Source organism: Dendronephthya gigantea, unplaced genomic scaffold (genome assembly GCF_004324835.1).
Source record: "Dendronephthya gigantea isolate DGI-Jeju-01 unplaced genomic scaffold, DenGig_1.0 000103F, whole genome shotgun sequence".
In the NCBI taxonomy this organism is placed as follows: Eukaryota; Metazoa; Cnidaria; class Anthozoa; order Malacalcyonacea; family Nephtheidae; genus Dendronephthya; species Dendronephthya gigantea.
This window is the reverse complement of record NW_021163113.1, coordinates 451,429-474,344: the sequence shown is the minus strand read 5'-3', so window position 1 is coordinate 474,344 and position 22,916 is coordinate 451,429. Positions and strand designations below refer to the sequence as shown.

At 36.3% G+C, this 22,916-nt stretch overlaps 2 protein-coding genes across 3 annotated transcripts; both read left to right on the top strand.

The window, feature by feature from the left end:
- The first annotated feature begins 4,052 nt into the window (after positions 1 to 4,052).
- Positions 4,053 to 8,324, top strand: LOC114534568. 2 transcript variants are annotated; one of them, XM_028556030.1, is made up of 7 exons: positions 4,053 to 4,200; positions 4,554 to 4,607; positions 4,986 to 5,290; positions 5,619 to 5,925; positions 6,929 to 7,183; positions 7,265 to 7,498; positions 7,738 to 8,323. In XM_028556030.1, exons 1-7 carry the CDS (start codon positions 4,122 to 4,124, stop codon positions 7,908 to 7,910), a joined length of 1,407 nt encoding a protein of 468 aa, XP_028411831.1. In that variant the 5' UTR covers positions 4,053 to 4,121; the 3' UTR covers positions 7,911 to 8,323. The 2 variants fall into 2 exon arrangements, with proteins under 2 accessions (XP_028411831.1, XP_028411832.1); XM_028556031.1 differs by lacking the exon at positions 4,554 to 4,607 and having other exon boundaries at positions 7,738 to 8,324.
- Positions 8,325 to 15,173: 6,849 nt separating this feature from the next.
- LOC114534596 lies at positions 15,174 to 22,697 on the top strand. The gene is made up of 9 exons (XM_028556058.1): positions 15,174 to 15,201; positions 15,942 to 16,222; positions 17,015 to 17,315; positions 18,347 to 18,416; positions 19,196 to 19,368; positions 19,586 to 20,197; positions 20,282 to 20,401; positions 21,551 to 21,787; positions 22,522 to 22,697. The coding sequence occupies exons 1-9, from the start codon at positions 15,174 to 15,176 to the stop codon at positions 22,695 to 22,697; spliced, it is 1,998 nt and encodes a 665-aa protein (XP_028411859.1).
- Positions 22,698 to 22,916: the final 219 nt, after the last annotated feature.

Sequence of the window (22,916 nt, the reverse complement as noted above, 5' to 3'; positions counted from 1 at the left end):
TTTTGTTGCATTCAACATTGTAATGGTAACAAGTTATATAATATAATGTAACAAGGTAATAATATGGGTGTACCGTAGTATATTGGTGTTTAAATAAATCATACAGAAAATGTTATTTAGTCTGAGGTGTCTTGTTACCAGAGGGTGTTAAACATGCATTGGCTCTATGGTTTGCTTTTTATGTTAGTTGAATTCGACAAAATTGGACCGTAAAAACAGATTTTAATTGAACTCTGCTCTAAATTAAAAATATCCAATACTGGCCAGATATAATTCCAATAAAAGCGCATGTGCAGGCAAAATATGTAGTTAAAGAAGCCATGCACCATGCACGTGGTAGGCTACTTGTAGTTTCAGGAAGAGAAAGCCAAAAAAAAGTGAAACATGTTTTTATGCTTTGAATGCATTACGTATTTCGAAACTTTTTTTCATGTCAGATGTAATTTCGAGTATGCCTTGATTGCTATTTGATCATTAGCTTCAACATGAAAGGCTAACAGCAAGTGTATAGAGTTAACGATGACACAGCATTATATTAATGACGTTGTTTGAGTACATTTTGAAAAGCATAGACCGTGGCCATATTATAGTGACATACAGCACTCTAAAGCTATACATGCAGCTATAAGATTCAAGTAAAGTTTTTGTCAAAACAAGCGATTTAGTGTTCGTTTATGGCCTACATGCTGTGAATATCATCTTCTTAAAGTTGTCGTTCACCTTACGATTGTGAAATTAATGAGTAATTATAATTAGGTTTATACCCAACCAAATTTCGTGAATTAGGTCACATGTACATCCTGTATATCCCATACAAATTAATTTGAATAGATATACAAATCAGTTATACAAACACATATCTTTGCATATCTCTTCAAATCTTATTTATTGCATATTCATTTCAAAACTTGTTTCCAACACTGGAGGTCGTTTTCTAGTGAATATACAATTCTTCTTACTTAATTAAACATCGCTTACAAAGCGTTATAAGTGATTCAATTGCATATAATACCACAATCACAATGAATAATTTTCTGACTGAGCGACTTGTAGATCATCTGCCATACATTTAGGCTATTAGAATACCCTCAACATGTGTCAAACATAGCGTGATTAATATTTTATATCCCTAAATTAACTCGTGCGTGCAAGACGAATGTTGCGTGCGGCTTGAGAAAGAAAGGAATTAATGATAAGTGTTCATAATAACTTGGGCACAAGTATCATGTTATAGAAATTGTCGCTCGTATATTGGCGCAGTCTGGGTAATTTAACATACTATCAGTTTATATCACAATCATTTTTTGAGCCACATACAGATTATTAGCCATGCAGACGTTTACGCTATTAAATATCCTCAAATGTGCCTAATCAAAGTAGCATGATTTGCTAACGAGCAGGCTGATTTTGATTCTTTTAGATGTAGGTCCACATAAACTTCAGTAGCGCTAGCTGGCACAAGCAAATCCGATATAAATCCACTCTTTTTCATTAATTGATAATTGATACAGACTATACATGTTTGTACTGTAGGAATTCTATAGTACGTAATCGAATAGTAATTCACGTGCAATAAAAAGATATCTTTTCCGGCGAAATCGCTATAAATTAACTGACGTGTGTGCACGCTGGCAGAAGTATAAAGTTGGCACAAGTACAACCATTCAGGAAGGCATCCGCTAAATCTTTTGTTTGTTAAAAGTTTAGAAAATTTTGATTTCCGTTGTGATATTTGTAACTTGTAAGGACATCTATATACAAGGGCTCCTACTGTTGGTGCCATCTGTCAAATATATATATTTTCTAATTTGGGAAAGTGATTTTGTTTGTAAATTTATAGCCAAGACATTTATTGCGTATACGAATATAAGAGGGAAATTACGAAAGCGATCGCTACCTTAATATAGTTCATCTTTTAGTGATTAATATTAATGCAAGAGAAGATTTGTTAAATGAATAAATGTCACGAATCATAAATATCTTCCGCATTACAAAAGTATATCTTTTATCATTAGTGCTTTTGACATTATTCTATCCTTAGATCATAGGAAACAAACAACTAACCTTCACTAATATTTTCTAAATGATAAAAAAATTCAGATAACCTCGCCCTTCGGTATCAAACTACATATATAGCTAACCTACAAAGTTATCAACTTTCCAGGGCCAAATAAGCGGACAACTTCTAATTTCCCAAAAATCTGATTCCTAAAGGCCTATTTACGCTTGCAATTTTTGCTGCGATCTCATGTGTGATTTTCTTCTTTTGATAGATGTGAACGAATGAATCAGTTACTGATGTTCAAATAAGAGCTCTTATACATCAGAGCATTACGAGCAAATTTATAAATTTCGTAACTAATTTATCACTAGTTCATAGGAAAATCGCACATAAAATCCGGCGCAAGTTTAAACGTGTCTGAAGCATTCCCTGCGTGCATTATATCCGCCTTTCCGTCTTGCGTGTTCGTACGTAACTTCTTTCGATTGCGACTGTCAGATCGTGATTAAGTGTAGCATTCCATTAACCTTTTTTTGTCCGTATAGATTCTGGCACGAAAAACTGCTTCAATGCTGCCTATCGAAAACTGAGTCAAATCACTCGAAAGAGTTTGGGGGCTCCGTAATGTTTAGAAATGCATTAATTGGAGAAAAATGGTTTACATGCATGCAGGATTTTTTAATCATATCTAGAAAATTCCGAAAAAATTACCATTCAACGTCCGGTGAAATTTGCATAAGGTGTCAAACAATAGCCTCGAGAGTTTATAGTAAGCAGTATATAAACAGTATAATACAGTACAAGTACTAAAATGTTGGAATATAACTATTAGAAAGTCGGTTATAATTTGCCTCGATATAATTTGCCTCAATTAAGTCACTCCAACTATTTTGAGGTAGATTTACAAATTTTTTGATGAGTGACCTTCCTGCATTTCCAAGCCAAAGTTTTGGTCATTTATCACGTTGAATCTACCGTTTGTAGAAATATGTCAGGAACTGGAAACTTCGAGAGTTAGTATGTTACTAACTTTCCTGACGAAGGCCCTCAGGTTGAAACGTCGAGAAGTGATTTGTCGAGTATCACCTCGCCTGTATCATATTTCTACTTTGTATATTTCATGATGTTAATAACTAATTCATTCGCACTGAAAATGGCTTATAGTTAAGTCAAAACATGTTTGCTATTAAAAATTTTGTCGTTTATTTCAAATGATTAAATATAATAATTATAAGGCGTCAAATTATCAACTAGTTGTAAATCTATTAATTTAATAGTGGATATGTGTCAGTAAAGCTATTACTTAGTGGACGTGTGTCAATACTAAAATATGAATTTTTCTTATCAGCAGCATTTGCTTTCATACGTGCGTGCAGGTGGGTGTTATTAAAAACCATGCTCGTAAGTGAAAAACCCAATATAAGTGCATATAAGCCCCGTTTACACTACACTCAATTTATCGGCACGGCACGGCTAAAATGAGTATACCCGTGCCCATTTCATTCGTGCCCGGCCTTTGTTTTGGTAGCCTGAACACTATTAAAATTGACTTACACGGGTACCTATTTTAGCCGTGCCATGCCGATAAATTGAATGTAGTGTAAACGGGGCTATACGCGTAGCAAGGTGGATATAGTTTTTGGGCCAATATTCGTATACTCGTTTTTCCTCTTCTTATAGGCACAGTGGTGTAGCCAGCCTGACGATTTTGTCCCGCCATGTAAATCTCGAGTTATTATAATTATTCATTCACCAGATCACAAGAATATTACCGAGCATAGCGGGACAAATCGTCAGGCTGGCAGTATAGGAAACTAGTCGATTTAAAAAAAACAATGATCCTGAAAATGAATGTTAAAAATGCTCTCAAGTAGCTTGTTTGCGGAGCCACAGATTGAGTGGCGTTTTCGTCTCGTCGAAAGCGAAAGCACAGCGCACGTTTACATAAGTCAAAAAGTCACGGAAAAATTCTTCATGGGCTGGTAATTGGATTTTCCAGACGATATATAAAGCACGGAAGTTGCAGCTATTTGTTATTCGAGAAGTGCTTGAAAAGAGTTCATCAGGACTGAGGAAAAGAAGAACTGACATGACAAGAATTGAAGACTGAAAGCTAACGATGATGTTACAGTGGCTGATACTATTAACTCTGTTTCTTCACATTGGTTGGGCTTACAATTTGTATGATGAGATTGATGGTACGTGATGATTATACACGCTTTTCCCACATTAATGCGGAATTTTTCCAATCCATATGATTGAATAACAGAGATTGCTGCTTGATTTCTGCTGCATTTAGCCTTCAATGTCATTGTTAATAAGGACAGGTCTGGTAGTTCCACATTTTGGGTGTAAGTAGGAAAAATGCACATGACAGCTTTCGAGATAAACACTTTATCTGGGTGCATCTATTGCAAATAATAATTCATATATTAGGCTTGCTTGAAGGCCGCGTATTAACCGTATTTGTTCATAAACTCACACCACCTTAATTAACGATATTCTATCACATGAGTCGGGTGCGCATGTCGTGTGTGATTTTTCTTGACAGATTTTAACCTTTGGCGTCGCGGGGGCCCATCAGAATCAACCAACGTCGATAAAGGTATTAAGCATTATTATGCTATAATATGGTAGACATGATTATGATAAGGCTGAATTTCTAGTGAACAAATACATTATCAGTAAATGAGAATAAGCCTAAAGCGAAAAAACAGTGGTGATAATTTGTGAGATTTAAGCACATATCGACACAGTATTTGTATGAAGGCAGTTATAATTAATTGAGTCGAAACAAAATGTTTCCACATGATTTGAAGAAGTCGGGTATTTCTAGAAAAGTTAAACGTGCGTTGAAATTCTTTTCTCTACATATAACAACAACAAACTAATATAACAACCTAATGCACATCATGTGTACATTCAATTACACACAATCACAAAAGTTTATTTAGTGTAAACGTAAACACCATATTCACTTCAGAATGCATAAAAGACATCCTCGTTTTGTGGGACAATTCCCCATCTGTTAACGTCACAAATTTCAACAATCGTGTTCGACCCTTCCTGAAGACGCTAATCGCTGATGAAAAGCTCAATGTGGGAAGAGATGGCACTCATATTGGCTTTATAACATTCGCTAGTGCTGAAAAGACGAGGGTCTTGTTGAGGGTAGGGCAGAAAACGGACAAGGAAGATTTGCAAACTTGGTTGGATAATTTGAACTACAAAAAAGATCTGACGGGCCGTAATACATTCACCGGCAATGCATTCAAGCTTGCAAGTGATGTAAGTAAACTTATCAATCCTGTGAGACACTAGTGACAATGAAACAGAAAAAGGGAGAATGTGTTTTTTTGAGAATCCATCCCAATCCTAGTAAGAGGATTTCTTTATGAAGAAACAGTAATAATATACAGGCTATTTGAAATGTAACTACTTAATTGAATTTTTGGTAGTTTTGATTGAAAAATGCACTACCATACAGATTTTCGTGCTTAAATTTATCTGAACGCTTCATATTATAACGCTGATTGCAGCCTGAAGAAGCAACATTTTTCACGATTTGGTCGGTTGACTTGATAAACTCTCCCTTCTTAAATTTTCGATCACAAAGGAGTTCTCTGAAAGAAGTCCTTTAAATCATCGTGATGATGTAAGCGACGTGATTCTGTTATTCACTGACGGAGAACCCATGGCCTTGTGGGAGACTGAGAACCAAACCAGAATGGCTGGAAGATACTCGGCAGAGCTGAGGGCAAGAAAAGTGTTTATTGTTTCCTTGGCAGTGGGAGCGGCAGCAAAAAAGGATAAAGCCTGGAAACTAATCGACTCGTGGTCGGACATTATGTATAAATCAGGGTTTGATCAACTGGATGAAGTCGTGAAAAATATTGTTACCGAATCTTGTAGTATCAAACCTGGTAAATACCACTTCATACTTTTAACGTCACTCAAAACAGTCGATGCAATTTAATGCAATTCTCATAAACACAACAGCTTACTTCGTATGCATGCTATGCATTCAATATTTACGTATTGGAAACCAATTTATTTCTAAGAATTGACGGATTAAAATCGTGTATATAATTATTGTAGTTAACTAAGTTAACTACGATTATATATTGGGGTTAACTATTAGCAATTTACCCTTTTGCACAGTCTTTTTTACTTCGCTTTTCTTCGCGTGAAAAAGTGCGATAAGAGTTTAGCAAAAGAAATAAGATTTCCACATTAGTATCTCTCTCAAAGATGTCGAATTTATTTTTCTCTTTGCCAGCGCAATGCTCTCACAAAGGAGCTCGAGTGCAGTGCTAATAATTCAATACCATGGTCAGGCAGAGAAATCAATTGATTTCGAAGATTCACATGTCTATAATAAGGAATTTTAAATACTATGTATCTTATTTTTCTTTCAGTTAGTGATCTTTTCTTCCAACTGCAATTAACATTCAGGGCCTCCACAGACTAGGGATTTTGTTGTCGACAACTATTTATGATCGACAACTAAAAGTTATCGACAACTAAAAAACTTGGTCTGTCGCGCAAGTTGTCGGCAACTAAGCTTTTCGAAAAGGGGAACGGCGTAGTTGTTGACGGCCCCACTTTATGGTGTTTTTCTATAGTGTGCGAAAACGTTTGCTTTGGTTGTCGACTACTTTTAATCTCCGCGCTATTTCGATTGCTAAATCAGTATTTGAGCGCCAGTGTGTGGAATCCTTTATCGGACTTATTTAGTTGTCGATAACTTTTAGTTGTCGATCACATATAGTTGTCGATACCCAAATTTCCAGTCTATGGAGGCCCTCAGTAATTTTCAGTTTGGTTATCATTCAACATTCGGGTCAATACTAATGGTACCTATTACACACATATCCTTTTTTTATCATATTCTAAAAATTTTCTATTTTATTTCATTTTAAACAGTGGAATGTGCTTGTAAATACAATATTTCAACAGAACAGTTCACCAAGCCGGGTGAAAATACAATTTTAATTCCTTGGAAGAAACCTGAATTGGGGTGCGATCGGCATGTCGATGTAGAAAAGGTTGTGAGCCCACCTGGTGCACGAAGTCCACAACATTTCGGAGTTGGCAGACACGAAATCATGTACACTTTCACGTATTTGAACAAGAAGAAGTCGGTCAGCACCAGTTGCCCAGTTATTATCAAAGTTGGCGGTAAGTAAATTGAAATGAAAAATTGTAAGTAATAAGATATGTTCCAATTAATACCAACGCCGCAATTTTTCACCTTTTTAGCCTGTGAATGTCCGAGTACACAAACAGTGCAAGCTAGAGTAAACGTTGGTCATACGAAAGTCTCCGTTAGCTGGTCGGAACCTGTTCCCACATGTCCAACTGAGGCAGATGCAGACAATCCACAACCCTCGGGAGAGTTTTCTGTTGGTGAACACAAGGTTACTTACCAGTATACCCACGAAACCGAACTTCAAAGCTTTAAGATGCAATGTCATGTAAATATTGTTGTCAAAGGTATGGTATTACTGGACCCGAAAATTGAAAGATGATGTTCAGTCAGTATAATGTGAAGAAATGCTTTGTATACAATTAAACGACTGTGCTATTAAAGTACGACAAATTGTCCGCATATTAAACACGACAAAGATTCAGTGGTATAGTTTTTATGGCAAACATAATTCATAAATTCACGACGTGTCTTAGGAAAATAAATATTTGAAGATTCACAAAATCTCATCACGCTTACATTTTAGGAGAGTATTGCGGTGAAAAAGTCTATGATCCTGACACTAACATTTGCTGCTGTGGTACGCCATATGCGAGAAAATCTGGTTACAAGTGTTGTGGCAACAAATACTACAATCCTTGCAGCACCATTTGCTGCCAAGATACAAGTCTCGTGTCTGTTGGAGGACATTGTCCTTAATGAAACTGGTATGAAAGATTTCTTGCTTGTGTTTATAGATAATAAGATTAGTATTAACTGGGTGTCAGATACACAAATAGTCATACATTGATGGTAATTGCATTTTGTTATATTGGAGTAAAACAGCTAACAATTTATAATTATGGGAGGTACGGTACATAATGGTGTAACAATAAATTAACTCATCTTTGACTCTTTTCGTGTCGAGGTGTTTTCTTATATGCTATACTCTTACGAAGTTGCGGATATGAAATTAGCCATTTCCCAATCGAACAGAGTACTGGGTCTAGTCGCGAACCGCAAAGCATCTATGGACTGTTTGGAGAGACAAATGTAAACATTGGATTGGGAAATGGCTAATTGAATTGATACACTTCAGGCCTGTTTACACTTGCAATTTTTGCTGCGATTTTATTCTTTTGCTAGATGTAAACGAGTGAATTAGTTATTGATGTTCAAATAAGAGCTCTTGTTATATAGGTTCTGTGTATTTTAAATGTGATTGGTTCATTCATAGTCACAATGCTTCAAATGAATGCAATGTTTCCCGCCAGGGAAACAAGTGAAAAATTGTTGCCCGCTTCTTGTCATAACAAAGTAAAGAGGGTATTTTTAAAATGTTTTTGTTCCTATATAACAAAACACTTGTTGTGTACACTATCTCGGGAAATAGTGAGTTTTGTTTTTCCTCGAGTTTCATTCAGACTCTTGGGAAACAACATTCAGACTCTTGGGAAAACAAAACTCACTATTTCCCTCGGGAGCATACATTAAGTTTATATTATACATCAGAGCATTCGTAGCTAATTACTTGTTCACATCAAGCAAAAAAAGAAAATCGCGCATAATATCGCAACAAGTTTGGAACTGTAAACGAACCTTTTACTTGGAGACTGATATGACGCAATTGGCGAAATATCTTATAAATTTTCGCTCGGGAAACTTTTTTTGCAGAATGAATTAATAAACAATTTCGCATTTGCCTTATCGCAGGATATCGGAATAATTTATAGCTTTTTTTGTCAGTGTTATCTGCGAAAAGCTGACTTTGCTCTGTATATTTCTGATTTAATGTCTAGCCTTACGCATGCATGCCATAATTCTTAATTATATGGGCTAAAATAATTCATTTTACTCATTTTTAGTTATTTAAACTTTAAGTCTGATAAAACATGCCGCCTGTATTAAAACAATTTGCCGTCACAATATCGATTATGTATATCACACTTAGTCGACAATAGACAAACAACAGCTTGAGATGTCAGCTGGGCAGATAGTCACGAAAATTAAAGCTTTAAATATCAATCGGTCGTTCCAAGTTCCAACCAGAAAGCTGTAAAGATTGGAGAACCCTTTTTTCCGCATTGTAAACAAATCATGACCTGAAAGGTAACCGTGGTTCACCATGCATAAACATGTGAGTACTGTAAAAATATTATGAATTGTCATAAATGTCTTTTCTTAATACGCCGATTTATAACTGTAGAGTATAAAATGGTCTGTGAATGGGTTTTAACGAATTCGTAGAAGGTGCGTTGTACATATGCATTGTCTATAAAAAAATTAGAACCAAATTTGGCGTGTATTTACGCAGAACATATGTGACAAAATTGGCTGATTTTTACTCCATTGTTAGGTTTAGTATTAGACAATCGTAATTTTGATTTCGAAATTTCCATTGTTAGGTTTAGTATTAGACAATCGTAATTTTGATTTCGAAATTTCCAAGGCAAGTTATAATTTGCAGTTTTAATCCAACTATAGTCTGCAGAATTTAATTCCTGGTACCTCAACGCCCCCCCCCCCTTTTTGAGTATCAATCCAACACGGGGAGAAAGAAAAATAGAAAAAACGTTTATAGAACGGGTGCTCTTTGCAAATTTTGTAAAATCTACCTTCACTGGTCGTGGCTGATGTTGTACAATCTGCTGACCTTATCACTTTTAATAAAGTTTAACTATAGCTAACCGACGATGTCAATGAGAAGGAATAATTATTAAAATCTCCATCGAAAACAAGTGATCTTATCATCCATTGATTTTCTCGTATATTCTCATTGGTCGAAACCCTACGGAAAACTTTTTGTATCTTTCTGTCTACAAGTTAAATATCGTATTTGTTTATGCATGCAGATGTGAAATAGTCATCCTAGCTGTACTTGCATGCCCGTAAACTTTTCAGCGGTACTTCGCGTGAGATGGAAAAGAGGGGGAAATTTTTAAATGCGAAGAAGAATGTACAAGAGTCTTCTTCTTTAAATTATATTACCAAACATCTAATATCGATTTACATAAATAAAGTTAATGGCTGAATCAGCTAAATATACAGAAACGAATAATGATATATCGGAGTGGTGCATGGGAGCAATATGCAATGCAGATATAGTCGATGCATATACTATAAAGTCATATAAAACCAGCTTCTGCTTTCAATACAACGAAGTGTCATCACAATATCGATTTGTCAACCACAACTTAAGCCTGCCGCATACGAGAGCTATCAGCTGAGCTAACGATCTCACGAGGCAGTTAGCTCAGCCCGAAAACCATCCACACACGTGAGAAATTTGCCTCTCGAGGCGAGTTCCTCGCGAAAAACTATCCGCACACTAAATTAACTCTTTAGCTCAGCTAATAGCTCACGTGTGCGGTGGGTTTTAGCTAATAATATATAGACATGCAAACACGTTGAGAATTCAGCTGCAAAACGTCGTGTCGTCACGATATCCGTTATGTTAATCGCAATCTAGTCAACAATAGACAAACACATTGAGATGTCAGCTGGGGAACTCAAAGCGCTTTGAATGTTATTCCGCCGTTCCACCCAGAAAGCTGAAGATTGTTGATCTTAGTTTTTTTTCCTAATTATAAGCGAACGTCAAAGATAATCGTGGTTCAAAATATACAGGTACAAGTAGGGTAGAAATAGATATAGGTGGACCCTATCTCTACGTTTGCATGCTGCACAAAGTATAGTAATAGACAATCGTAATTTTGAGTTTGAAATTTCTAAGTTACAATTTGCAGTTTTGATCCAACGATAGTCTTCAGAATTTAATTCCTCGTACCTCATCGTCCCCCTTTTTGAGTATCAACGCAAAACGGGGAGAAAGAAAAATACAAAAAACGTTTCTGGAAAGGGTAGTCTTTGCAAATTTTGTAAAATTTACCTTTACTGCTGGTGGCTTATGTTGTTCTGCTAGTGTTAACAGTAAATACAATGGTCTTCTTTGAGTTGCCCCGGGCTTTTGGAGTTCGCACACCGCAGTATAGTCGAATTAATTCGACTGCGAGGCTTCCATATAAGTATAGTTCATGAGAGAATTTAAATTCATTTTACAATTTATTTAATATGAATAAAAAATGGGGTGATAAAACTTATTAAGCTTGCCGATTAGCACTTTATCTATTGTTGAATTGCATTTGACGGGATCAAAATGCGACGCAAATCCCAGCCCTTTACCTAGTTTGAACGCGCGCATGCATTTAGCTAATTTAAAATCATGGACGTGGTAAACTTCAGTAGCTACCACACTTGGTAAACGTGGACACCGCTCCCCGTCGTTCGAAGATTAGAATCTTTTAGACTGCTTTAGACTGCTAAGTTTGTCGTCATCATATAACTGGAAAGTGTATACATAGTTTTCCACTATACAATCGAATCGAAGGACGAATGCACCAGGCCGGTTGTTTCATGCATACTAAACATACTAAGTTCTTTCCCTTTATTCACCTAGCTTTTTCAAATAATTATTACATTATATATAATGTAGGATTCAGACTTTAGCGTGGGTGTATATAGCTACGTGCGTATGAAAAACGCCTAAGTAGAAGGCAGTCCTTATCAAGTGCTTTGTTTGTTGTCTATACTCAAATTGTAAGGCTTCTTTGAGAAGAGCATTAATTTTTGTAGTTTAAATTTTCCGTGCGTGCGGACATTTTTGCTTGAGATTAGTCAGTAATTAGACTAGACGGTTTGATTATTATACCAGCTATTTGCACTTCAGTATAATACTTTATTAGGATGAGGGCCGAGCTAAAGCAACAGAAACCAATTATATTTGGCAATTATAAAGAAGTTCTGCAGACCTTAATAATGTTTTACTTTGCTGCAAACCTTGTTTTCGGAGAGAAAGAAGAGGAATCTGAATTTTGTAAAACGGGATGGTCGGAATTCGTCAAAGATAGAAAGGAGTGGGAACACGAATGTTTACAGGAAGATATTATAAAAATATCTCCGTGTTGTAAGGAGACAGCTGATTATCTCGAAGACAGATATGAAAATTACATAAATTTGTGCCCTATCATTGGTAAGATTTCTATCGCTTTTGGTATTAAGTGGTGGGACTTTAGGTGCTGTTGATAGACTTTTATATGTATACACTATTATACACTTTTATTATTACTATACTACTGTGTTGAAGTTACCATTTTTGTTCTAGAATATTTTCATTGATGGATACGATTAAACCACCTTAACTATGTGAACTAGAACGTGCCTATTTACCCTACAGTTTCCCATCAATCATCATAAACTGCATTGTTTAGCTAGCTATATAAATGCAAACTCCAGAAACAGTCTGAGTAGAAGAGGTAAAGGGGAAGTTGTTTGGCAACAAAAACCCTCTCTTTTCGTTTATGTTATTTTCAGTTGGATAGATTTTTCCATTCAAAATTGAATGACAATCTGGCATTAATTTGGCGAAATATAATTGACACTCACTGAGTCGTATAAGACTTTTCGGAATGTGTACATCGCCTATATAGTACATTATATAGAGCGATAAGCCCAGAAAAGAGAGTGGATGCTGACAATGCATTTCAAGTCGCGTTTTATCAATAATCAAGCCCCGTTTACACACTCACAGTTAGTCTGGTATAACTTGATCTTTGATTTCTCGAATCGGTGCAAATTAAGCCCGGGATTACTTTACACTACCTGTACGAGGTGGATTAAATTACGCGGATTATTTTAAAATGTCCTAAAGTGGTCATGTAAACGAAGATATGGATCTAGTTAAACGAGTTCAATTTACGTTCGTACCGCAAAAAAGAGGGTGTATTGAAAACGGAAATGAAATATACATGACTGTTATGTCCTCAAACGACTGAATTGACCAATTGGAGCAAAGGAATGGCAGAAACTTTTAGAAACTGTTGGTCGTCTGTGCATGCATGATACCAAGACACGTACGTTCCACGGTACTAGTTCTCGTGGAGCATCAAACAGCTAAAAGCATTCATTTTTTGTTAGGGCGTGAGTGTGTTTGTAATTTCCAAGAGAGAGAAATAGACCGCATTGCGCACGGTAACACGTCAGACTCATTGTCGTGGACCAAACCAAATATTTCATGTTCGCAAAAGTTCCAAATCAATCATCAGCAAGTTGAACCAAACGTAAAATCACCGCACAGATTTCCTATTGGTTTGAATAAAATCAAAAATATCTTTCAACTGTATGGAGGGAAAAATCTGACGTGTACCATATTAATCTATGTTCGCTCTTGTGATAATGGTAAGCTTGGTTTACTCAATATTAATTTTAAAACTATTCCCGAGCCACTGCGCAGCACCGTGCGATGGTACTAAATCCGCTCGGAGATTAGGAATTACTCGCGGGTAATTATGCGTATGCGTAACTTCAAAAAGGGTTTTTAAACGTAAATGTATATTTTAATGTAAACTGTCGCTTCAAAATCAAAGTTTAGTACCATTTTGATGTTTTACCGAAGACCCAAATGTTGAAATTTTAACAGTTACCTAAGTTGGTTCTATACAATTAGGCTCTACAGGGTGTATAAAAAAAATGACCCGAATGTAAAATTTTCGTTTTTCAGGATATTTTGCAGAATTTGGCAATTTTTTTTGTTCGTAAAGATAGTTAGGACTTATCTGCATGGTATACCTAGGCCAAGTTTGGTTTTTCATTAACAAAATTATGTTACCGGGGGGGGGGGGTGGTTCCTCTCCACTGATATTGAGAGGGCTTGCGCGCGAAAATGTGAAGCTGAAATTGAAATATTATTTAGCTGTTTAAAAGTAGAAAAGCTTTTTAATAAACTGTCAAAGTTTCAGGAAAAATAATGCATACTGGGAGCAACGCGCGACCCCTAAAGGTGACAAATATTTCATTGTGCGCAGTGGATTAAATGCATCGTTGATTTTAGCGTGACCGATCTCATGCAAGGCTGGGCAAATGAATAAATTAAAGCAAGAAACTGAACACAAAAACAAAGCGATTTATTCGTGACGTTATCCTCAGCATGTCCATCATTTCATTCTAAGCAAACTGCGGCTCGTCTGAGCATAGTAAACACTGAACATCGAACCATTTGTCTGTCCATTCGCCTAGATTTGACGGTGGTTGCGTAGGCGATTTGAAAGAAAGAATTTCAAACGAAATGGAGAATTTGAGGCAGGGCAGACAAATGGTTCGCCGTTCAGTGTTTACCATGCTCAGACGAGCCGCAGTTTGCTTAGAAAGAAATGGTGGTAATGTTGAGGATTAACATCAAGAATAAAAATCTTGTTATTAAATCGCTTCGTCTTTTTGTTCAGTTCTCGCTTTAATTTATTCATTTGCCCAGCCTTGCATGAGATCGGTCACGCGAAAATCAACGATGCATTTCATCCACTGCGCACAATGAAATATTTGTCACCTTTAGGGGTTGCGCGTTGCTTACAGTATGCATTATTTCTCCTGAAACTTTGACAGTTTATTAAAAAGCTTTCCTACTTTTAGACAGCTAAATAATATCTCAATTTCAGCTTCACATTTTCGCGCGCAAGCCCTCTCAATATCAGTGGAAAGGAACCACCCCCCCGGTACCATAATTTTGTTAATGAAAAACCAAACTTGGCCTAGGTATACCAGATAAGTCCTAACTATCTCTACGAACACAAAAATTTGCCAAATTCTGCAAAATATCCCGAAAAACGAAAATTTCACATTTTGGACATTTTTTTATACACCCTGTATAAACGCCTGTAGTAAACGGGTGACATCATTTCGATGTTGTGACAATATTTTGTATCAAATGATAAAAATATTGAGTCATTCTATAATATAAATTTATAGTTATAGCTAATCTAAGCTCAGATTATTTTCATGGTTGAAAATGGCGAGGGGTGCTGCATGCATATATTTCTAGTCACGTAATTGTATGCCGGTCGTGGATTTAAAATCTTAACTTATGCATTATTTGTGTCAAAAATCGTGTTAATTGTAAACAAGTTCTATTCTGCATGTTTAGAAACGGAAGAAATGGATGAGAAAAATGGCAAAGAACCAGGTAAAACTAATATGACTATGAACAAAAGTAATTTCAAAAGTAAAACGTCGTATAACGGGGACTATTTCCTTTTTTTTTAATTAAATGAAACGCTAAATAAGCGTTTCATTTAATTACCTCCAGAATGGCGAATACCTTTCATCGTATCATTTGTATTTTGACTTTTCCCTCAAATTCAAACACTATACAAAAGTGGTCCCTGGGGCATAGGACATCCCAGACTTTCCTAATGTGTGTCCCCGCAGATCGTGTGAATCCTTAAGGTCAATCGTGACCTTATAAGGTATTACTGAAAAATAACGCTGTTAAAAGGCAGTGCCCAGTGTGCCATCAATCAGCCACTCGAAAATCATTATTGCAGTTAGTAATAAGTAATTTGAATTTACTCGATGCTACTTTGCGAACTTTCCCCCAAAAACCTTCCCCATATAAAACGCCTGTTCCTGCTACCAACTTTATAATGAATAATATAATTATGCATAGACAAAGAACTCTCTTTTCCAAAATCATTGCATTGCCGCGAAAATATTTTGTTACCAAAATACTGTGTGGGGAAATTTTTCGTTCAAAATTTTGTACAAGCTGAAATTAACGTTTTCTCTTGAAAAACCACCCCAATCACATATTGGATGAAATGCCCCAAAACCTCGGAACCAGAAATGGGCCAAATTGATACTTGAAACTGACTTTAATTATACGCCACACATCACACTAAATAGGCGCTTCGTACAATGTTTCAGGGTGCAAAAAAGACATCCTGGTTCTTTGGTACAATTCGATACCTGTTAGCTTTAAATTCCTTTCCGTTGTTAAAAAAGTCCTGAAGACGTTTGTCGGAAGTAAAAAGCTTTGCGTGGAAGAACAAGGCACTCAAATTGGTTTCATCACCCTCTCCAACGACAACCAAACAAGAAAATTATTAAAAGTTGGGGAAATCAAGAACAAAACATTGCTGACCCAGTGGTTTGATAGTTTTGACTATGAGAATGACTCTTTCACAAAACTTGAGCTTGCAAAGAATGTAAGTTAATCCTATCTCTGCGTGTTAGAAAAATTGGTGTGGTTATAAATTGGGCCATTGAAATTAGGGTACGTTTTTCACAAGATATGAAGACCATTAAAAAGGACGTTGCCTGTATGTTTTAGGCTAGTCACGTTAGCGCTAGGTGCATAACGTGTATGAGTTTTCCCATTTTGCGCCAGCGCTTTACCAAAAAATGACCTTTAAAGACCGCTCATGATCATCAGCTTTGTAAATAAAGAGTGATGATGGGAAGTACTGCTATACTGTTACCATGATTAAAGTAGTATGAAAAATACCAAATTTCTTACATTATTTTTCGTTCTCTTGTAAATAAACGCTAAAATATGAAAAAATGAACTAAACAGCGGTCATCTTGGATCAAATTTTGAAAAGATATAACTTTTGGGTCAAAGATTATCGCTTAATGGGTTCGCTTCAAACAACATGCATGGTGATCTATATTGCTCAAAGAAAAATCTTTTATCGAGTTATATTAAAGAAACAAAGTTTAGTTAATACACAGCATATGTGCAATAAAAAATTTGCAATGAGTTACTAAAGATTACAAACGAAGAATGAAATTTTTTCAGTGCCAAATTAGTTCACATGCAAGCGATCACACATCTCATTAACACAAACTTCCTATAAAGTTCATTTGATGTTAGCAATGGTATCTCGCACGAAGTCAGATCTGGTATTTTTACCTGGATAAAAAAATGTAATATTATTGCGAATTCAATCACAGACAAAATTATATTATATCTAACGTATTGAACTTTTTTCTCAAAGGTTTTTAACGTGAGCAGTCCCAAAAATTTCCGTCCAGAGGTGGAGGATGTTATTTTGTTGTTAATCGGTGGATCTCACAATGCCTCGGAAAATCAAACAAAGCTAGTAGATGAATACACCAGAATCCTAAAGAAGAGGAATATCACTATTGTTGGCTTAGTGGTCGGGAGTGAAGATGAGATCAAAATGTTGAAACCGTATGTCGAGCGCTGGCCGTCAACAGAGCTTCTGTTTGAGTCACGCTTTGAAGGGTTGGACAAAGTTGTGAATCAAATAGTTAATGCTTTGTGTGAGACACCAGGTAAGTAAAAATAAGACGTTAATTATACACAAAGCTTGCGGAGTGACAAAAGCAAGCCATTTTTTTTCGGTGCCACAGGCTACAGAGAACTATATTTTAAATGAATTTCTATTAATCGCAAAAAAACAACAATAAAAATGTAAGAACATAACTCGCATAAATGACTCTAGTGTCTGTTCCATGTTTTTCGGATCGCTTATCAAAATTCAGCATTGACAACCCACAACCTTATCACGGAATAACCATGATAACATAAAATGAGTTGAAATGGATTTCTATCGTTGTGGTATTTGTTTCGAATTTTTTGCCAAATTCATGCAAAGATTATTGAACCATATTGAAAGGATTCATCAAAATGAACCGAATTATAAAACGGTGGTTAAGTTCAAAATAAAAACCAAGTCTATCGTTTTATTCAAGAAGAAAACTAAATGTTTTTAACCTTAATACAAAGACACTGCTTACAACTACATATTCAGTGCATAATATTCAAGTTGACTCATTCAAGAGAAATATAAGAGTGTTATTTTACTTTGACTTACCCATCGTTTAAGCTAAATGGGCTTGAAACAACCGGCTGCTGCGCTGCAAAATGGTGCTTATCCGGCACTTGTTTTTTTAACACTTTTTCTGTCGCTGAAACTCCTCGTGTTCTTACTCCAGAATAGTGCTGTTTTAGCACTTATAATTTTAACACTTTTTCTGGTGCTGCACCTGTCCTCCTAGTGCGGGTGCTAATTCAATTATCCCAAAGTGGTGTTAGATAATCGTAGTGCTGAATTGACTCCTTTACAAAATGTTAGAGTCAAATAATCTCCATATTATAGGTATCAAAATAGCAGTTTTTATTCAACGCCGCCATTAGGGGATGATTCAACTAAAGTCTTGGCGCTAATTTAGCTCTCTGAAATTAATAGTATGGGTTTTAGCTATGCAAAATGTAGTTAACGAGTTTTATACAACCACCCTGTGAATCGCAGTGTTTAACTTCTCCCTTTTTTTGTGACATAGGACACACTTTATTTCTTCAGGAGAATGTAAGTGTAGAGATGGCGACATTTATAAGTTTACTACATACGTCGGGCGCTACGAAAACAATGGGTTGGTGCATTGGCCAGTACCCGAGGTCACGTGCTCTGAATATGAAGGTGGCCAGATCGATCCACCTGGCGTCAGTTCCCCTGCGATTTTCTCGCTGGGCAAGCACGTGATCACATTTCTATTCTCGCATAAACACTATGGTCAGATTGTTGAATTCAAATGTTTTGTCCATTTCACTGTTGCCCGTAAGTGAAGTTTACAGTAACTATCTGTCGTTTTTGATTCACGGATACTCTCTAGGAGGGTTTACATTCTTTATTATCTCAACCAACCTACTTTGCGCGCTCAGTATTAAAAACTTGTTTATCTGGTTATTGTACTAGCCAACAATTAATTGGCTATTCGTGCACACGTGAGTCGTCTCATTGAGACCTTTGATCGCATTAACTATACTCATATATTCACGCCGTAACCCCAGTTGATGCGTCAAACGTCATCCGTTTCAACGGGGGTCGTTTCCACAGTGTGAGGAATGTACGAAATGACAAAATTTATATATGAAATATTACGTTTTTAAATTTATAACAAAATTGTTTGAAAGTTCATAATTCCATAAGAAGAGCATTCAGCTCCATGTCCATTTTTTTCTGTAAACACTGCGCGCTAGTATTTTTATTCCCTGATGAAGACACCAGACCATGTCACCAGAGTGTCGAAATTTAACGATGGGAATGTAATATTTGTGTGGTGATTACTTTCATTAATATAACCAGAGAAACAAAAATTGCAATGGATTATTATTTTACCTTGTTGATGACACTTGTTGTGAACTTTTTAAGTTCAATTCGTTGTGTATTAGGTTGTCATTGTCCATGCAATCAAACAGTTAATGCTCAAGTCCAAGGAGATTGGCCGGCCAGGGCCATAGTCAGTTGGTCAGAACCTAAGCCAAGATGTCCGACCACGCCAAGTCCAGGCAATCCGAGAAGAAACGATGATTTGCTCTCTGTTGGTAATTACATGCTATACTACAACTATACACACAGCAGCAAAAATCAAACATTTAGTGTCCAATGTCATGTAAGAATTTTTGTGAGAGGTATGTGGTTTTGGTTGTTTTGTAAGTCTAATAAATCGAATGTATGCGAACTATTGCTCTGCGAGTGGAATTCCAGCTTTATATTCTTCAATGATAGTTCAATGATATGTAGCCTAATGCTTTATTTTAGATGCATCGAAATGTCAAGAAAAAATTGACATAGTTTTTGTGCTGGACAGATCTGGGAGCATTAACCCTGGGAATTATCGACAAATGCAAAGATTCGTAAAATATGTGGCAAGTAAACTAAATGTCGGTGTAAGAAATGATGCAGGTGACGTAATAGGTCAAGGCGCTATAGTTTCCTTTAGCGAAAGTGCAGAAATTGAGATCTTACTAAGTGAAAGTGCAACACCAGGAGCATTCGATAGAGCGGTGGACGCTATGGAAGGACCTTTACCAGGCGGGCGTACATATACAACTTTAGGCCTAGAGTTAGCTGACAGATACGTGGTTCAAAAAACTGGTGGATATCGAGATGACGATGACGTAAAACATATATTAATAGTGATAACAGATGGAGAGCAAACAAAAGGAAGGGGTTATGTTCCCGTGAAAGAGGCTATAAAACCCTTCTTTGACAGAAATATGGATGTATTTGCAGTCGGTGTAGGATTGGATAAAGATGAAGCTAAACAAGAAATCCAAGACATGGTCAGGTCTAACGCAAATGCATTTTTCGCTACAAGCTTTACTGATTTATTAATTCAAGCGAATCACATCCTCCTTAAATTTTGTCCAGGTATTGTAATTTCGTGTCGAAATGTTGTACAATTACCTAAGCACTAAAGAAATTAACATATTCATATTTTTTCCTTTCTTTCAGTTTGTGGGACGAAAAGAGATGACTGCCATCCAGCATTAGCCACCTGCACTGACATAGAGCTAGCGAAATACAAGTGCAGGTGCATCGAAGGATACATTGGAGATGGAAAAACATGTGTTGGTACGTGATTCATTTTCTACTATGCGTAGTTCTTTAATACGCTATTATTAACATTTTGTGGGTATTGTCGTCCCTGATTGGTCAGAAAACAACAGTTATTTCTTAATATTCTGTAATTAATATGTAATTTCAGCTGCTGACGTGCTCAGCGTCCAATAATTATTTTTTTGGATCGAACTTGCACCCAAAAAGCATCATTGACTCTCTCATGCCCAGACCTTGGCGCGCCACCAACTTGAATCCAAAAGAGCGCGAAAATAAAATAAACATTAATAAAATAAAATAAGCATTAATGAGCTTCGTTTCATTGTTTTAATCTCTTTAAATGTGTAATAAAACAATTATTGGATTCGGCTTTTGCATGATATCATGCTCAGCCTCATCCAATAATTGTTTATAGTCGTAATCGCTTTTTATTTATGTTGATTGACGTGAACGCAAAAACAGTTAGGGCTGCTAGCTCTGGTGTATATATGATGAAGTGCGATCATTTAATTTGGACATTCGTTTGTAGAATAGAATATATTGCCATCAAAGACGGCAGCAAATATTGTAAGATACAGTATAAATATTAAGTCCTGTACGTATACCTAGAAAACTCTTACAAGGCTCACAAATTTTGCTTATTGAAGACCCCCATCTGACATTTTTCAGTCTAATAGTTTCACAAATTTAAGTACATATATTTCTCTTATTTATTTTTCCGGAGTACAGCTAATTGCAAAAATCTGTAATCACCGACACGGTGCAAAAATCTGTAATCACAGTGCAATTTTTTGTAATCATTCCGAACCAATCAATATATATATTATTAATAAGTAATAGCATGGTTTCTCGTGAATTTTTGATATAACACGCACTCGTGACACCACATATTCATATATTCATGTTAACAGACCTGTATAAAAGACAATGGATTTGAAAATAAATTAATCTTCCACAACATGAATATATGAATAATTATATGAATATGTGCCCGCCTCCAATTATCGTCTCCCGTACGCCACTGTTTTCACGTAATAATTGCCTCGAATAGTGGAGACCGATACACTATATTTGTAATAAAAAGACGAATGTTTTCTTAAAAGTTATTTAAAAATTCAATGTAAAAACTCACTTAGTGAATCAAGACTTTTTTAATTTGTTAAGCCTGTGAGTGTTCTAGTGCACAAAGAGTAAGAGTTAAAGTGAATATCGGCCGAACAAATGCTTCCGTCAGTTGGTTGGAGCCTAAACCTACTTGCCCGACAACGCCAAACCCAAACAATACGAGGCACACACGTGGACAGTTCCCTGTCGGTAACTACAAGATCATTTATCAATACACCCACACCACCGAATCTAAAAGTTTTAAGCTACAATGTGATGTGAACATTGTTGTCACAGGTATGACTAGAGAATAATTATTACGAATGGCTTTAGACTATTTCACAATGTTATAGAAAGCAGGCGCATATCACTACTCATACGCATGCAATGCTGTATTTTGGACTGTTGTTTGGTCAGTCAGACTTTAAGGAAACGTAACGCCCTAATTTGGCTGTGAGGCTAGATGCAGGTTGCGTAAATGAGATTATGTTTGATGGGGGCATGGTGAAAATTCAACTAGTGATAACACCATCTATATGTATCACGAAAAATAAAATAGACATTTTCCCTTTTAGCTTTCAAGCGCGCAATGCGTGACGGTAGTTGATTATCAAGGTCAATTTGTGTTGCGATTTCGCCATGTTTAGGGGCGATTTAGTTTAACAAATATGCAAAAAGAATCGGCAAGGTTTTCTTACAAACAAAATCGCTTTTAAGCAGACCGATATCACAACTCAAAATTGCTTGATAATCAAATATCGTCACGTATTGCGAGCTTAAAGGCTAAAAGAGAAAGGTTTAAATCATTTATTAAAATTCTCACACGGCCAGTGACGCTTGCCTGAAGCGCGTCCAACATGATTTTTATCCCCTCTTTTACGTGAATTGGAATTTGAAATATTCAAATTGATCTAAAGAAAACACATGCATCTTATAGAGATATGCCAGACGAGCCTTACTTTAGAGAATTGTAGGCAGCATGTGAATCATGCTGTGATCGTTATCGTTTGTAAATCCCATGCCTTTTTTAGGGAGGTATTGCGGCAAAAGAACCTATGACCCAGCCTCTCACAATTGCTGCCGTGGTAAGACCTACCGTAAGAAATCTGGTTACAAGTGTTGTGGCAAAAATTACTACAACCCTGCTGGTCTTTTATGCTGCCGAGACGCCAGTATCGTATCTGTTGGAAAAAAATGTCCTGTTTAAAAACATATTTACGTTTGAAATATGGCTTCGAAACTTCGCATGTCTTTGTTCGACTGTAATAATATTAGTATTTTGTTGTAATAAGACTATACTTGTAGATAATGCAAGCAGCAACGTTTTAATGGTAATTCATGCCATAACATTGGGTGTAACATTAACTCATACAGAACGGTCCAGAAAAAAACAGACGAAAACTGCGGGTTAACCTTGGTCAAACCT

Bases quoted from the DNA above. Each gene is read 5' to 3' on its own strand.
- LOC114534568 (XM_028556030.1), top strand. From the start codon at position 4,122: ATGATGTTACAGTGGCTGATACTATTAACTCTGTTTCTTCACATTGGT. The intron at 4,201-4,553 runs GTACGTGATGAT...TTTTCTTGACAG, and splicing joins TTTGTATGATGAGATTGATG to ATTTTAACCTTTGGCGTCGC. The intron at 7,184-7,264 runs GTAAGTAAATTG...TCACCTTTTTAG, and splicing joins AGTTATTATCAAAGTTGGCG to CCTGTGAATGTCCGAGTACA.
- LOC114534596 (XM_028556058.1), top strand. From the start codon at position 15,174: ATGGATGAGAAAAATGGCAAAGAACCAG. The intron at 17,316-18,346 runs GTAAGTAAAAAT...TTATTTCTTCAG, and splicing joins TGCTTTGTGTGAGACACCAG to GAGAATGTAAGTGTAGAGAT. The intron at 20,198-20,281 runs GTATTGTAATTT...CCTTTCTTTCAG, and splicing joins CCTCCTTAAATTTTGTCCAG to TTTGTGGGACGAAAAGAGAT.